General features: G+C 32.8%; 3 protein-coding genes across 3 annotated transcripts; 1 reads left to right on the top strand and 2 right to left on the bottom strand.

Annotated features, from left to right (window-relative positions):
- Positions 1 to 573: 573 nt before the first annotated feature.
- LOC129297404 (uncharacterized) lies at positions 574 to 897 on the top strand. Its single transcript, XM_054935747.1, has one exon. It carries the CDS (start codon positions 574 to 576, stop codon positions 895 to 897), a length of 324 nt encoding a protein of 107 aa, XP_054791722.1.
- A 12,391-nt stretch (positions 898 to 13,288) lies between these two features.
- Positions 13,289 to 15,618, bottom strand: LOC129297403 (G-type lectin S-receptor-like serine/threonine-protein kinase B120). The gene is made up of 6 exons (XM_054935746.1): positions 15,612 to 15,618; positions 15,195 to 15,334; positions 14,577 to 14,787; positions 13,953 to 14,190; positions 13,705 to 13,855; positions 13,289 to 13,620 (listed from the first exon to the last, which is right to left on the bottom strand). Exons 1-6 carry the CDS (start codon positions 15,616 to 15,618, stop codon positions 13,315 to 13,317), a joined length of 1,053 nt encoding a protein of 350 aa, XP_054791721.1. The 3' UTR covers positions 13,289 to 13,314.
- Positions 15,619 to 15,961: 343 nt separating this feature from the next.
- LOC129297402 (class V chitinase-like) lies at positions 15,962 to 17,099 on the bottom strand. Its single transcript, XM_054935745.1, has one exon. It carries the CDS (start codon positions 17,069 to 17,071, stop codon positions 15,962 to 15,964), a length of 1,110 nt encoding a protein of 369 aa, XP_054791720.1. The 5' UTR covers positions 17,072 to 17,099.
- Between the last annotated feature and the right edge of the window lie 369 nt (positions 17,100 to 17,468).

Below are 17,468 nucleotides of genomic sequence, written 5' to 3'. Positions count from 1 at the left end.
AACATCTAAAATATAATTTGTAAAAGAAACTTATTATGTACTCTCAAATAACATAATAAAATAAAAATCTTAAAAATATATTTACCTCTTTCGTAAATTTAGTCATACCCAATGTGATAATGTTGAGCATATGTCTCATGACATATAGGCCGCACAAATTCGTCTTCACTGATTGTCTACGGCTCTGTATAAGAATAAACATATTTTAGTAATTAAACATATTCATAAAGTATAGCATTACCTTTGGCTCGATCCATGTAAGACCCTTGAGCTCCCAAGACTTTTAAAAAATTTTAATAGAGAAAATTGATAATTTTAAACCAAATTAATGATCACATGTAACAATTTAAGGCTTTATAAATCTACTAACAGCACTCCCAACAATAATCAATATCATTATTATCATATACATATACACATATCAACCTAATAAATTAATAAAAAATACAATCAAATAAAAAATTATCTTTATAAAAATTAAGAGCTATACCTAATCAATCAAAAGTGGCGGCAGTAACAAGAGGAGGAGCAAACAGGAAGAGGAGGAAGAGGCGGTAGAGGTAAGGGGAGGGAATGGCAGCAGAAAGGGGGAAGGGCAGCTGTAGGGGGAGGGGTGTGGGGATAGGGGGTGGGGGGCAGGGGGAGAGGGGGCTGGGGATGATTAGGGTGGGGAGGGGGGCTGGGGACAGAGGGCAGGGCCAAGGAAGGGAGGGGGGAGGGGGTGGGGATGGGCTGCTGGGGACGATGGGGGAGGGGGCTGAGGGGGGTGGGGGCCGAGGGGGGCTGGGGACGGGGGGCAGGGGGACAGGGGTGGGGACGGGTGCTAGAGGGAGGGTGACGAGGGGACAGGGGTGGGCCAAAGGGATGGGGACGACAGAGTATGGGGAAGGGGGATGAGGGAGGGAAGCACGAATAAGTATTCTAAAGGTACAAAAATGAGGGAGGAGAAGTGTGAAGTTTAAAAGCAAAAAAAAAAAAATTGAACAACTTTCTACAGCGGGTCACTCTTCACCCGCTATAGAAAGTGGTTTCTACAACAGGTGGCTTACACCGGCTATAGAAAACTGTTTTTCTACAGTGGGTGCAAGCCACCCACTGTAAAGCCACCTGCTATAGAAAATCATTTCTACAGCGGGTGAACGCACCCGCTGTAGAAAATCACATTTTCTACATCGGGTAGAAGCCACCCACTGTAGAAACTCTATTTTCTACAGCAGGTGTCCATGCACCCGCTATAGAAAGTATTTTTAACTGCAGTTGCCTTCTCACCCAGTGTAAAAACTATAATACGCGTTGTCAAAATTACAAAAATGCCACCGCCTTAACATTCTACATCGTTTGCCTTTCAACCAATGTAAAAAGTACCCCTTGAATTTCATATTTTGTACTAGTGAGTTTGCTCATAATTGATATAAATTGTCTCCATTTTTGTAAATTATAATCCTGCATGTTGCTTGAAGACTCTCTTGAAAAATGCTTGGAGAAGACTAGTGACTTGCTTTTAGATCTGAAAAAGGGGGAAGTCAAAGAAGGGGAGAAATGAAGAGAATAAGGTACTTTTTGATTTTATACCCCAATACCTCTAACTATCATGCATATCCTACTTAGGAAATCTGATACTGCATATTGAACAACATTCAAGAACTTTATAAAACATATATTTTTTTTGGCTAAATACATATGTTATTATGAAGGAATATCAAATAAATAACAAACTGAAATAAAGGAGTCGGATCAAGGTCTTACCAGATCCCGGTGTTGTAGAATCTACCCAACTACCTATACGAGTTTAGACTATTAGACTATAGACTATGGTGCATAGTAGATACACTGAAGAGAAAGAGAGGGAGAGGAAGAGTCAACTAGAGAACTGTTTGCTCTGGGATGATCTCTACCTTCAGCCTTTGATCACTATTTATAGTGAAGGGAGGTTGAAGAAAGATCCAATCAACATTAATTCGCCTCATTGTAGAGGAAATATGCTAGTTAGAATAATCACAATTAAGATAAGAGATCTGATTAATAGCTAGAAAAGGAAATGATTTCACTATGTTGTTAACTCATATATTAATTGTGATAGGGTTTGCTAAATACTGTGTTGTGTCAGCGAATGTGTTGATAGTATTACCAAACTCATTGCCATGTATAGAGTCTGCAATTCTATGGTGTGTTGTCTTTATTACATGTGGAGCTATTGCCCCTGTGATTGAGGTGCATCCAGGGGATTCTATTGCTGTTTGTGGAACAGGGACATTGGTTTTAGGTAAAAGAAATTACTTTCCTAATTAGTGTCTAATTTTCATCTTGCAATTGCTCTGCCTTTCTTTTGATTCTCTTCTATAATGCTTGCTTAAGATATGCCAAGTTAATATTTTGTCAATTCTATTTGCCTTACATGATTACAATAAAGCTATGGGGACAACAAAGAAACAATGAAGAAAGGATAGCCATCCCACTATAGCGACTGAATATCTGTGCTTATGCTCGCTGACATTTCCTATCCCTTGGAGCACGTCCAATTTTACACTATTTATCATTCCTAATTGTTTCTATATGGATGATATTGTTTCTCATTTTGTTGTTAGCTCATATACATATCCTTCATTTCTTGGATATTGAAAAGGACTATAGAGTGATAGTAAGGAAAAATATTTTTCATGGTCTCTATATGGATTTTATTTTAAAGCAAGAGATATAATATGGTGGCACTATTTTATCCTAATCGCACTGATTTATCCTAATCCCAATTATTGTTGATTTTTTTGGTGTGTATAGTATTAAGGAGTTGATATCTTTTAAGATATAATTAGTTTTCTCAAATTCAAAGATGACATTGTTGACAAAGAAACTATGTTTTTCAATTTATTGCTTTCTGTCTATGTGCTTTCCTAGGACAGATGTTTTCTTTCTTCATTTTTTATGCGTGCATTCCTAGGACAAAGGGTTTTTCGTTCTTCTTTTCAATTAAAATTCATGTTTGCGTATATTTTTTCCAAATAATTGTTAGGTGTATTTAATTGCAGCTATGGTGTAAAGAGCACAAGAGGTACAGATTAATTTCGTTGCCGCAAAGAAGTTCGGGTTGATATGTGTTCCAATGTGTAATATTATGTTTATCTATTAAGAAAACAAATGTGCGCTCGATTCACTAAAATATCATATTTAATCATTTAGTTATGAGAACTACCCATATAGATGAAAATCCCCTTCATTTGTGATGAAAAAAATGTGTGTTCCATCACTAGAAAGGTTTTATTGTGTTTATCATCTAATTGTTGCTGTGTTCTCTGATTGATCTAGCTAAATTCAAATGCTATCATGATAACAAATGCTATTATGTGAACCGTGGTGCATGCCTACATGTCGCAGCACATGGCATTGAATGATAATTTAACTGTATACATGCCACAACATGTGTCTGTTTGGGCAAAAATGACTTTTTTTATCCTTGTTACCTTATGTAACGTGATTTTGTATTCCTATTTACTTCCGTTGTATATAAATACTTATAATTTGTAGTTTAAACATATCATTTAAAGATTTTTGAGATCTCAAACATTTTCAAAAATTTACTTTTTATATGTTAACCCTTTATTGATTATGGTAAGTATAGGAGTTTAGTGACTCCTAATTATGTTTGTTTGATAAGTGTTTGGTGATTATTTAGTAATGTCAAAATGGACATTGCAACTTCCATTCTAAAACTATAGGATTTCTTTGATTTGATGATAGCTGAAAAAGCAAAAATCCATTTTCCACACACCAAAATATGGTTAGCATAGATGTAACAAAGAAATGTCTTTGGTGTATTTGGTGTCCTGTTTTTGCAACCAATAAGGTTTGTGACTTGAACTGTATTTCTAATATAAGGTGCATTTGTGCCTCTACATTACACCAATAGGTGCATGCAAAGACTACAATATGTTATTGTCCACCCAATTTGATTAATTTTGAGTAAATACTTTGGCATATTCAAGTATATATCTCTATGGGGTTTTTCTCTTGTACATTGATAATAACTTCTAATATTTTGCAGCTAAAGCTCTCGAGCTATTTTTGTAAGACCTATGTGATTATGCCTATGAGTGCATTGCATTTGTGAGTCTGGGACTATTATGATCTTTGTTGTTTTTATTTTTTATTTACCCTTCCAATGAATTTGAACTAATTAAATAACATAGCAGTTTTATTGATATGTTGATCACCATGATTAAGCTATTTTCTTGGTGATTAATTATGTTTTTTCTTTTGTTGCAACATGAATTTAGCTATACAGGCCATAGTGGTAGTCGAAGAAGTTGAGGTAGAGGGAGAAGCCGTGGTCAAGGAGCTTGAAATGTTGAATGGGAAAAGACTTATCATCAAGAGCTTGAAACTGAAACATGCACTTCTGTTTTGATTAAGGCAGAATCTAGATTATTGCCTTTGCATAAGCTGTTCAATTGTATCCTAAAAACATGTTCAACTATTCTTAATCCATTTTATGACACTTGCAGAACTTCCAAACAATGTCAAATGCATGTGAACATTTTTAAATCCCTTTTTGGACTTTAATAGATTGTGTGATTGGAACTGTGAGGAGAATACACATGTGTTAGAGGCAGATACGTGAAGTTTAAGCATGTGCAAATAGTGTGTGATGGATTACCTTCCTTGACACTTGTGGCATTGTAATAAAATATCATCTTATGTTATTAAAACAATATCATCTTCTGTGTCCCGAAATTAAAACACTACAATAATTTAATAAAATCTACGAACAATATAAAAACATAATTTAACTGGGCTCAAGGTATTTGAAACCTAAAACACCAACACCCAAAGCCCGCATCACCAACATCATAATTGAATAATACTTTCATATAAACTATATTTTATCTTGTGCATCTTTCAAAAAATAAATTTTAAATAAATAGTGATTTTTTTCATTTTGTAAAAAAATTAATATAGAAATAGAATTATATAAACAATTGCAATTTACTTGTATAAAAATAGAAATAACTCATTGTTATGCTACCAAAAAAAAACTTATGTTTTAGAACTCTCATCCTCATTCCTTTATTCCCTCGAACCAAAGAGACTACAAACACTAATGGAAATTAAATATTTTAAAATTAATTAAATAATTTAATAAAAAGAAATTGGCATCTAGGATAATATGTGGAATGATGTTTTTAGTAATAATACTTTTCAAAAAATAATTGTGTATAAAGGATGTGAAATGAAGTTCCATAATTAACACAAACAAATAACAATAAGATTTGAGATGAAAAAAAGTATCTACAACATTAACAAAGAAAATTTAAAAATTTAAATTCAAATACAATGACTTCCTCTCTATTTTATTTTAATTATGGATATATCTCTAATATATTTAAAGTTAATAAAAATTTTTATAGAATCAATAGTAACAAAACATAAACCTTTTTTCTACTTTCAAATTTTTATTTATACACATCTAACTGCTAGTTGACCACTAAATTATATGTAATAAACCAAAATATCTCTTTTTAAGCATAGATGTTTTTTAAAATTAATTCAAGGTAAAAAAACAAATTAATGCGTATATGATTATAATAATAAAAGCATGAAATATTTACAGCCATTAAAAGATAAAATAAATAATTATTTATAAAAATATAATCAATTTATTTTATTTTCAAATTTTTTATTCTATTTATGTTTAAATATAGACAAAAATGTATTTTAGTTAGTAAAATGTTATACTCATATGAATATAAAATCTAAAATGCCCTTTTTCAAGAATTGTGAATGTTAAAGATATTATAACTCCTTACTTTATTCAAGACTATTTTAACCCCACAAATTAAAATTAAGATAAAAATTTATTTTATTTTTTAATTTTTTAATTTTTTAATTTTTTGCAAATTAAAAATTTAAAAATTTTATTTATTTCAAAGTGAATTACTTTTTTATTTGTTGTATAAGTTATTTAAAAATTGTGAGCTAATTTAAAAAATGAAAACTTACGTATAGATCTCATGGAGGAGATTTATTTACAACTAAGACTAGTAAAATTCAAAAATTATAACCAAGTCCTTTGGAACCCGAGTGTAATTTGAAATTGGAGTTAAGAGATAATAATGCTTTTATTAAAAATACATTACATCAATCAAATAACTTATAACTATTTCATCTATAATTTACAACCATAATTTTAACTTTTTACAATAGTAACTTTATTTATCTAATAGTTAAATTGATTGTGCATTATTAAAAGTTTAACACTAATTATTTGCAACTATTTTATTAGTAATTTAAAAATATCACTTCAATTTTTTAAAATTATAAATTTACATATCTAATATTTAAACTGATATGTATTACTAGCAAAGTTTAACATTAATTGTTTAACACTATTTTACAATTTTAATTATTTTATCACTAATTTGCAACTATCATTTTAACTTTTTACAATTGTAACTTTATATATCCAATAGTTAAAAAGGTTTGAATATTTCATATAAAAAGTTGAAATCATAATTATAAAAAGTTAAAGTGATATTCCTTCCGTTCAAAAATATAAGGCATTTTTAACTAAATCTCACTCTCCAATAAAGTAGTTACTTACTTTTCAACTAATCCTATCTTTTTATATTTACCCCTATTAAACACCCTACAATAAATATAAAGTTATTATCAATAGGGACACTTTTAAAAAAAGAAGAAGCAATGATTATACCTTGAAAGACTGAAAATGTCTTATTTTTTTAAACATTTAACTCCTCAAAAAATGCTTTAAATTTTTTAACGAAGGGAGTAGTTATAAATTATTGATAAAATAGTTATAAATTATTTGATTGATGCAATATATTTTTAATAAGGGTATTATTGTCTATGCAGTTTGATTTTAAATTACAATCTAGTCCCAATAAATCTAGCTGTGGTTTTTAAATTTTACAAAATTTATTTATAAATAAGTCTATTTTATGGGACCTATATATAATTTTTCTTTTAAAAATTCATAAATAATAAATAAGTTAAAATGATCATATGATTAGTCTTAATAACATCTTATTATATAATAATAATGGAAATATCTTGACCAAACAAAATAATGGAAATATCATCATTCAATACAAGCCGTCTTAAATATAACGTATTTGTAACTTCCTAATCAAGGAGGGGTAATTAAATAACATAAATGATCTAAAAATAAAATGACTTTCTAAGTTTACCCATATTTAGAAATATAAATTTTTAAAAATTTGTAAATAAGAGTGATTTTAAAATAAGATAATTAATACTCCATCTTTTGTGGAAAGTGACTGAGATATAGGCTAATCAAATTATTTTGATTAGCATAATGTTACTAATATATATTAGGAAGTACCTTTTCTTAATTATAAGATATTTTGAACTAATCTACTCTCTCAATAAATTATTTAATAATGTTAAAAATTATATATTTTTTATATTTATATTTTTTTAATATAGCATATCTCAATCTAACAAATATGTGAGACCTGTGGCCAAAAAAATATACATGAGATGAGCAAGATATTATGTCTGATCAACTTAAAATTGGGCCAAGTCATTGCATGGATCAAGATAAGACGTTACATTCAGTGACTAAAATCATGGATCATGATTTGGGCCAAAATAATTTTCAACTTTATGCACAAAGTTCTAACCCAATGTTTGATGATGAATTGGGCTCTCCAACGCATACTTTGACTTTTGCTACAAACAGTGAAGGCGTAAGCGGAATGGGTCATGATGCATGCCAAGACGCCTTTGTTACTGTGCCTATAAAAGCATCTTCTTTTGTTGGTGTTGAGGTACATAGTCGTGAACCTGATATGAATATTTCAACCAAGAATAGTCTCGACATGCATATGCCATCTGTGTTAAATCCTGGCGCCCTACAGCCTCACCCTTCTTATTAGTTTTTGTTTATCGACTGTTTAATTTGGACTACTCGTGGAACTGGTTCTAAAACTTTTTCCACCCTTATTAAAGAAATTCATAATTTTTATAAAGTTGATATGATTGCTATTCTTGAAACTTGTGCTAGGGCCATAAAGTCCAACAAGTTGCTAATAAGTTGGGTTTTCATGCTAATTATATTATTGATGCTATTGGTTATAGTGGTGGCATTTGGATCCTTTGAAAAGATGATATTAAAACTGTGAATATTTTGGAGTCTAATGCTCAATTTGTTCATGTGTATATTGAGAATGCTAAGAACCAAGCATGTTTTGTTATGTTTATTTATGATCACCCAAATCCTGCTAGAAGGCATCTCCTTTGGAATAATCTTGTGTAGGTTAGTTTGAATGTTCATGGGCATTGGATGCTTGTAGGAGGCTTTAATGCTATTGCTCATTATGAAGAACGAAAATCTAATGCCTCATTTTGCACTAATATTGATAATGATTTTTGTCAATGGTTGGAGCAGCTTGATCTCAATGATATGGGCTTTAATGGCCCTAAATTTGCCTCGCGAAGGGGAAATACTGAGGATCATCTTGATCAAGTGGTTGCCAATGATAGATTCTTAAGTTCTTATCCTGATGCTACGATTACTCACTTGCTTTTCTATAAATCCGATCACCGCCCCTTGTTGTTTAGAATTGATGGCTCTCGTCAAGTTGATAAAGTGGATAGGCCGTTTTGTTTTATCACTCCTTAGGTGCTTTATGATGAGTTTTTTGATTTTGTTTGTGGTTCTTGGAATGATAAAGAGGAGTAGAATACTAATCTATAAGGTTTTGATGAAGCTTGTTTCAAATGGAACAAGAAATTTTTGGGTTTACTAAAGCCAAGAAAAAATGATTACTTTCCCGTTTGGATGGGGTAACCCATAAACTAGCAGTTTATCCTTTTAATATGAGGTTGGAAGCCTTGTAACAAGAACTCTAGTTGAAATTTGAGAAAGTTTTGCTATAGGATAGTATGCTTTGGGCTTAAAAAGCTAGAAAAGACTGGAGTTTACAAGGTGATAAAAATACTAAATTCTTTCACCAGGTTGCTAATGGAAGACACAAATGTAATCATGTGGATGCTATAAAGAATGAGAATGGTGATTGGGTTTATGATGCTAGCACTATAATTCTATGACTACTAAATTGTTTGCCTCTCTTTTCTATGAAGAGGATGACTCTAGAAATGATATGCTTTGCACTCGGACATACCATAATATAGGAACAAATACTATTACTAGGTTCAATCAAAAAGTGTCTAATCTTGAAATAAAAGAAGCTGTTTTTGATATGGGTGCTTTAAAAGCCTTAGGACTTGATGGGCTTAATGCTCTTTTCTTTCAAAGTCAATATGAGCATGTTGGGGAGTCTATTGTTGGTATGGTGAAACATCTTCTTCAATGTCCCTTTGATATCACTTCTATTAATGGCACTTTAATTGTGCTGATTCCCAAAAAGGATCATCTCGAGACATTGAAAGACTTGCATCCCATGAGTCTTTGCAATGTAATTTACAAGGTAGTAACTAAGATTATCACTAAGAGAATGAAGACCTTCCTCCCTTTAATTATTAGTCCAAATCAATGCAATTTTGTTGTGGGCAGACAAAGTTCGAATAACATTATTGTGGCTCAAGAAATGATACATACTATGCTGAATATGGCAGGGAAAAAGAGTTTTTTGGTTATTAAAATTGATTTCAAGAAAGCTTATGAAAGAGTTAATTGGAAATTCTTGAAGATTTGCTTTTTTTTTTTTGAACTCTAACTCCCAACTCAAATGATCAATGTTATATGGAATTGTATTTCCACTCCTTCTATGTAGTTGCTTTGGAATGGGGGAAAGGCTGAATCTTTTAGTCCTTCTAGAGGGATCTGTCAAGGAGATCCAATTTCACCACATCTGTTTGTAATATGCATGGAAAAATTGGCTCACACGATCCAATAGAAAATGGAGGATGGCAAGTGGTGGCCAATCAAAGTCTGTAAGGATGGTCCCTTATCTCTCATTTATTTTTTGCTAATGATATTATTCTTTTTGCAGAAGCTTCTCTTCAATAGGTTGACATGGTTAATGAACGCTCGCATAATTTTTCTGAATGCTCTGGATAGAAGGTTAATGCTAAAAAGACCAAAGTTTTATTCTCTTCTAATGTTCACTACCATAGAGGACTAGAACTTGTCAATGCTCTTGGATTCACTACGACTTTAGATCTCGAGAAATACCTGGGAGTCCCTATTCTTCATGAACGTGTTGATAAGGGACATATCGAGAAGTTGTGGACAAAGTTAAGAAAAGGCTAGCAAATTGGAAGGCAAACTCTCTTGCTCTTGCAGGGTGGACTACTTTAATCAATTATGTTACTTCTAATATACCCACGTATACGATGCAAATGGCGACTCTTCCTTGAACTACTTGCAATGAGTTGGAAAGACATAATCATGACTTCTTGTAGGGCACTACTACTGAGCAAAGGAAGGTGCACCTGGTCACTTGGGATAAAGTTTGCAAATCAAAGTCTCATGGAGGCCTCGGAACATGACATACAAAACTTCATCACCAAGCTTTTCATATGAGGTTGGGATGGGGACTGATTAAACGATGTGATGATCTTTGGGTCCAAGTCATTCATAGCAAATATAAATGTGGTTTGGACGTGTTGCCTAAAATTGATGGAAAATTGACCTGGGTCAAGTATTTGGTTTGGAATTAAATCATAGTTCATTAACATTAGGGGTGTTTTTGCACCCTCCTTCAATTAATGATACCGGGTGACTCTTAAGGAAAAATTCATGAATATTTTTGCTCTCTAACCCTTTTAACTATCACATGCATCTTTCAAAAAAACAAAAATCACACGGATTATGGTTTTATAGGCCTTGGATTATTTCAATCTAAGGGTGATTAAATTTATCAAACAAACACAATTTTTACTCTTTCCTGACACACACGTGATTTCACCAGTTCACCTCTCCCACTTTGCAACTCTCAGAACACACGGTCTCTCACCTTCTCGATCTGCCTCTCACTCTCTTAGCGTCACCGTCTCAGAATTCAATTAATATCTAGGAACCATAGTGTAGTTATCTTAGGTTCCATGGAGCAATTAAAGAGAAGAAGGACTTAAAAATTTCTTATGTTCCAAATACACCAAAAATAATGTCGATAGTGTTATTTTTGATAGAAAGTCTACGCAGTATTATAAAATTAGTAGGCATCCCAAAGTATCCAAATTAGGCTCTAAGCTTATCCTAAACCACAGAGAGACACAATTCAAGTTATCTAATTCTCCTAAACACTACAATCATCGTCAATATCTAAACCTTCAAATTCACCAATTCTCAATTCAAACCAATCCATTTCGATTAAACCTCATAAATATGATAGATCAATGATTTTAAATCATAAATACACAAATTAATTGGTAGGAGTGAATTGAGCAGAGAGTGGAATTGGAAGCCCAAATATCATCTGTTTGATATGTTTGAATTGGCTTCCTTGTGAAAGTCACTTCTATCAAAATTGATGAAACCCACCTCCACATCCAATTCCATGTAATTGAGTTCTACCTCCATCACGGCCTCAAGTATCACCATTTTGCCCCTTTTATCATATCTTCTTTATTATTGCCATTGAGAACGATGAAGAGGACCATGGCAGCAATGGTGATGACTCGAGCAAGGATGATGTCAAATGGCGATGACTCCGACGAGGACAATGGCAGACAATAATAACTAATGCTGTGACTATTGTTCGTCGATTCTCCATTGGCAGCGATGGGGATTTACCATGGCTTCTAATTACCGCAATCTTTCCCTACACATTTTCTCTCTTGCCTCAAATATGACTCAAAAAGTCAATATTAGACAACATCGGATCAATGACTTGGATGACATTTGTGGGGCGGGTTTGGCCGTGCAGTCCCTTCATCATCTGATTTGGGTTGGGAAGATAATATTATATATTCTAGATTCAAACGATTTTCAAACTTTGGGTAAGGGCAAACGAGTCTTTTCATATTATAAATGGATATAATAATTAAGAATTATATTACATTTATTTATACTGTTATAGCAAGCATATTTTTAAATTTCACTTTCTCTTCTGTTTATATTTTCATTTTCACTTCTAACTCCATTTCCATCTGGCTAACACAATTTAAAAAAGTTAATTAATTTTAGTAGTTATATTTGAAATTAAAATATTTTGATTAAAATGTCTTTGTAATTAATGTTTATTTTTTTTTCTAATTTAATGATACTATTGAGAGACAATTTAAGAAAAATATAGAGAAAATTTAAGAAAAATATCATTAATGTTTTTCAAAATTTATAATTTTACTTATAATTAAAAAAAACAATAAAACTACGGATGCAGTTTTTCTTACTTTTGGGAGTGAGTTGTGCATCAACTCCCTCAATTGGCGCGTGGTCTTTCGCATTAGATTTTTCAAATGCGATAAACTAAGTGAGAAGGAGAAGAAAATTATGGTAACCACCCATTAGATAATATAAATAATTATTAATATAAATAATTATTTAACTCAACTTGGGACCCTCCACTTACTTGGCCTAATTCATCAAGGTGCAACCCAACGTATTCTCTTTTCTCATATCCTTATTGCGTGCCAAAGTTTGTTTTATGGCTATGCTGGAGCTGGTTGTGTCTCTCGTTTAGTGCTTCGGTGGTTTCTGAAAAAAGATTGAAATGAAGGCGGGCTGAATTGAGGTGATTTATAGTTCTTCTTATCAGGTATTCTCATCTTATTCTCATAGTACTCTATTCACATTTGTGCTTAGAGTCGTATATTCGTTTTATTTCGTTCCATTGTATTTGGGATCAGAAAATTTGAGTGAGAAATTTATGAAAGTGCTTATTGATGTGTTATTAGTTGCTCGGTGAAAGAATTTAAAGTTGGTATGTCTATATGTGTTAACTAGTGCATATCAAGTGTTTCTTAAATAATGCTTGAAAGAAAGATAAAACTATAATTATAGTCAATGCCTATTCATGATAGTTGCAACTTGCAACCTTGGCTGGATCTTATTCTAAGGCACTCAAACTCAAAGTTCAATTTGCTAGGGAGGTTGTGACAAAACTAAGAAGTTTATTAAACATTGATGTAAAATAGATGATATGATATTATTCAAGTAAACAGTCTCAATTAAATTAGTTACCATTGTGAATATGAGAATGATTGAGGTTTGCGGAATGAGGTGTATCTGATCTCATACCCTGCCAGGCACACTACCTCAATGGGTTGTGGCACTAATTAAGTTCAAACACTTTTTTCACATTTGTATTACTTGAAGATGATACATCATGTTAGAAACATATACAGAACATTAAAATATAACACTGTTAAGTGCTATCGACCCCAAACTGGAGACATTGTTGTTTCATTTCGTGAACAAATTTCTGGCCGTTGAATAAACTTCAACGCCTCTTCATTCCCTACGTTTGAATATGCAGGCTGTTTTGGGCTTGCTATGAAGTTGCTTTCGTTTCTTAGCATTAAATAAACTTCTAGCATGCTAGGCCTATCTTCTGCATATTTCTGGACACACAGGAGAGCAATTTGCAAGCATCTCATCAATTTGCAAGGAGAAGATGTATCATCAAGTGAATAATCCACGAATTCCATGCCTTTTCCTTGTTTCCATAACATGTAAGCCTAAAATATTTAGTGAAACAAAGTAATTAATTGAGAGTGAACGTTTATTTATTTTTTAAAAATCCATAGATATATATTACTTACATATTCTAAGAGGTTCAAATCATTACTCACTCCATATAAGCTTGAGATCCTTTTTCCACTAATAATTTGTAGGAGGAGGACACCAAAGCTATAAACATCAGATTTAATGGAGCACAACCCTTTCTCAACATATTCAGGAGGTATGTAGCCGCTACAAGAGATTATGAACAATGTAACATATTGGTGAATTGAATAAACAGAATCGATGTACAAAAATTATTATGAAGAGGTTCCAAAAGAATACTCACTATGTCCCTACAAGTTTACTGGCGTTTTCTTCATGTTCATCTTTTTTAAATGGTCTTGCCATGCCAAAGTCTGAAATCTTTGGCTTCATCTCATGATCCAATAAAATATTGCTAGCTTTCAGGTCTCTATGAATTACTGTCAGTCTAGAATATTCTTGAAGATAGATTAGCCCTTGAGTTACTCCTTCAATGATACAAACACGTTGTCTCCAGTCTAGTAGATGCTGCTTTGTAGGGTCTGTGTCAAAATAAATTGACAAAATTTGAGATATACCACAAACCTTCAACTACAGGAACAGATTGTATTCATCCCAAAGAGGTTTGAGCTCAATCTTCTGGTTTTATCCTTGAAGTCAAAAACAGTAGAAACTTGATATTTGCTCAGTGAAGACATCAAAATAGCAATTTCCACAAAAAGCACTGGATGATCATGAAATGTGGAAAGCTAGAGAAGCGCTAATCATGAACGATGAGCAAACAAAATTGTAAATCATAAAAAATTCAACATATATGCATCCCACGCTAAGTGAATGCTTATTACTGACATGCCCTGTTTATGGACTCCAACAAAGCTTGTTGTATATTCACTCTAACATGCAGTTTTAAGTCCTAAAGATTGCTAACCAAAAAGATGGAACTGAAGGCTTTTGTTTGGCATGTACTCATAAACCAACATTTGTTCTTCCTTGTCATTGCAGAACCCCAATACTCGAAGAAGATTGACATGTTGCAGTCTTGCATTAAGTGTTGTCTCATTTTTGAATTCCTCAAATCCTTGCTTAGAACCTTTTGATCGTCTTTTCACTGCTATTTCCTCTCCATCAGGTAATATTCCCTAGAGAAACAAAAATTATTGAAATCTTGGCAGGATATGGTAAGAATATATTCATTTGAAAAATTGCAAAATTGAAATAAGAAGCTTCATCAGACTTGGTAAATTATAATTTTTCAAATTGTGAAGTTAGACTAATTTTTTTCCCCACATGAATTGTCATCCAAATGTATTATCTTGATGTAAATTTGAGTGATAAAATGTTCTTCATACCATTGTATTTTTTTCATTTCATTATTTGATGTGCCACAAAACCAAACAATTTTAATCTCGTAAACCCTATAAAATTGAATGTGGAGACATCTAATGAATCAGTGCATTAAGGTGGAAACTTATGCCTGGTAGAAAAACAATCGTACTATCTATACTTGAAACCTAACAATTTAAATATTGTATTGTTGAAATCTTACCTTGTAAACAACTCCAAAACCACCTTCTCCAATCTTATTTTCAAGTGAGAATCTATTTGTGGCCCTTTCAATGTCAGAGAAAGAAAAGACTTTGACATCTGTACCGTTACCATTCAAATGTTCTGCTGCTTCTATATTTGCTTTACGAGAAAATAAGGAGAAGTAAGCATTTGTGGATGGAGAATAATCATACGCTGCTAAATATATTACCTTTTAATTTGAACCTTCTCCTCTTTTGGATGCAGACTAAGAAACCTAATACTAATAGCAACACCGATGCCACAGCTGGAGCCAAGAGAATCTTTAGAAAACGTGATCTGTAATGTTCCCCTTTAGCTTTATTATCTTCCCCTTTAGCTGTAAACTTACCATAATTTAAATTATTGATCAAACTAAAAATGTCTACCGAGTACTAACTCTGCATGTTTGCATAATGTAGGTTAGAGAGCATTCCTCAATATGGATCTTTGGGTTTTAAAAGATCATGAGCTAATACATTTTGTTGATGATAGTAACCCTTAATCCCTTATATGTTCTGGTTCCACATCTTTAACATGAAATTATGGTTAGATGATGCACATTTGAAAGATTCTCAGTCTTTTGTTCTCTGCAGAATCTAGTTTTAATTTTTTAGAAGTACAGGATCTGACACTTTTCAAATTTCAACTTTAAGTGTGCACAAAGTGTCAACTGGGAAATATCGTAAATTAATCTTTTCTTTAAAATTTTAGATTAGAAAATGATTCGTATGGAGAAGTGACTAGAATTTAAAAGAAATTACCTGCACGAGAAAGCAACCAATTGTCATCGTCAGAAACCTGCCATGCGGCGTAACCGAGCAACTTCTTTTCCTTGGCATAAGACACCTTAATTTTGATAGCCTCAACATCATCAAAACCTATCCAAGTTGATCCACATGACCAGTAGTTGATTACATAAGTGTCATTGTATTGTACATTGCTTCCTCCGCAGGACTGAATTTGGTCTTTGATTTCCTTGTATGTGATTAGCCATAATCCATGTTGAGTTTGTGATGGACCTGTTGCCGGCGCACCTATTGCATTGTTGTTAGGATCAGTAAGATTCCATGCATACCCAAAATAAGCCAACCCCAAAACCAACTTGTTGGGTGACAATCCCCTGGCAATCCATTCATTGATACCATAGTCTGTGCTATTATATCTACTTGAAGGATCATATAAAGCTGAATGTGCGGCAGTGACATTCGGCGTCCAATGAATGTAAGAATATGTTTTAACATGTATCCAGTCTAAGTATGTTGCCATTGACTCAACAGGATAAACAGAGATATTGAATGGCCAATATGGAGTATATGGAACAGTGGCAGTCAGTATCAGTTGTGGATCATTATCATCTATGTATAGACTCCATTCTTTTACAAGATTTGCCATACCATTCATGTCAGATTTTGTTTGAGGGTAATCCCAGTAAAGGTCGAGGCCATCGAACTGGTATTCCCTGGCTACGTTTATAGAGGATTCAATGAAGGATCCTCTTGAAGAATAATTGCTCACCATTGAAGCATACGAATCTCTCTCTTTCCCCCAAATAGAGAGAAGTGTTTTGACGGATGGGTTCTCTTTTCTGACTGTGCTGGAGAAGCTACGAACTTCGGGCTCATCTACTGGGCGGATTAAGATCTCAAAGGACGAAGTGTTCAAATAAGCACAATAAAATATGAGGTGACTAAACAATGTGGAGTCGACTTGGGAAATGGGGATTCCCGGAAAATAATAACCAGCACTGACCTGTGCAGGTTGTCCTTCTGCCCATCGGAATGGAAGATAAAGAGAAACAAGGACGATAACAAATGCAGTTCTTGACAACATGCATGGAATGCTTTGTATGGCTTTCATTCTGTTATCAGCATTCAGTCTTTAAATGCAGAATATCAAATTATGTAAGAGTGTGTGTGTGTTGTGTGTTTGTCTATTTAATCTATATATATAATTTTCAAGGGAACAGAGTGTTGTAATCACGCTTGAGGTTATGAAGTTTAAAAGTTTAGAATTCGAAATATAATATTTTCTAGTTTTCTTTGCCAGTGGTCAATGAAAGAGCTAAGGATTAAGGGAAAATACAGTAGAAAGTTTTTTGTACTTCTATTGTATTTTGTTTTTAGTTGTTGTTTCAGTCTCTTTGGATTAATCTGTCCATAATTTGAGTCTCTAATTTTATAAATGCATATAATGGCTGTGAGATGGCATTAATGGAGTTAATTTAACTGAAATTCTGCTAACTCCCTTGTAAAAA

This window comes from Prosopis cineraria, unplaced genomic scaffold (genome assembly GCF_029017545.1).
Source record: "Prosopis cineraria cultivar Desert tree isolate PC_DT_omini unplaced genomic scaffold, ASM2901754v1 PC513, whole genome shotgun sequence".
Lineage (NCBI taxonomy): Eukaryota > Viridiplantae > Streptophyta > Magnoliopsida > Fabales > Fabaceae > Prosopis > Prosopis cineraria.
The sequence above is the reverse complement of the archived record's forward strand: the minus strand, read 5'-3'. Positions and strand labels throughout refer to the sequence as shown.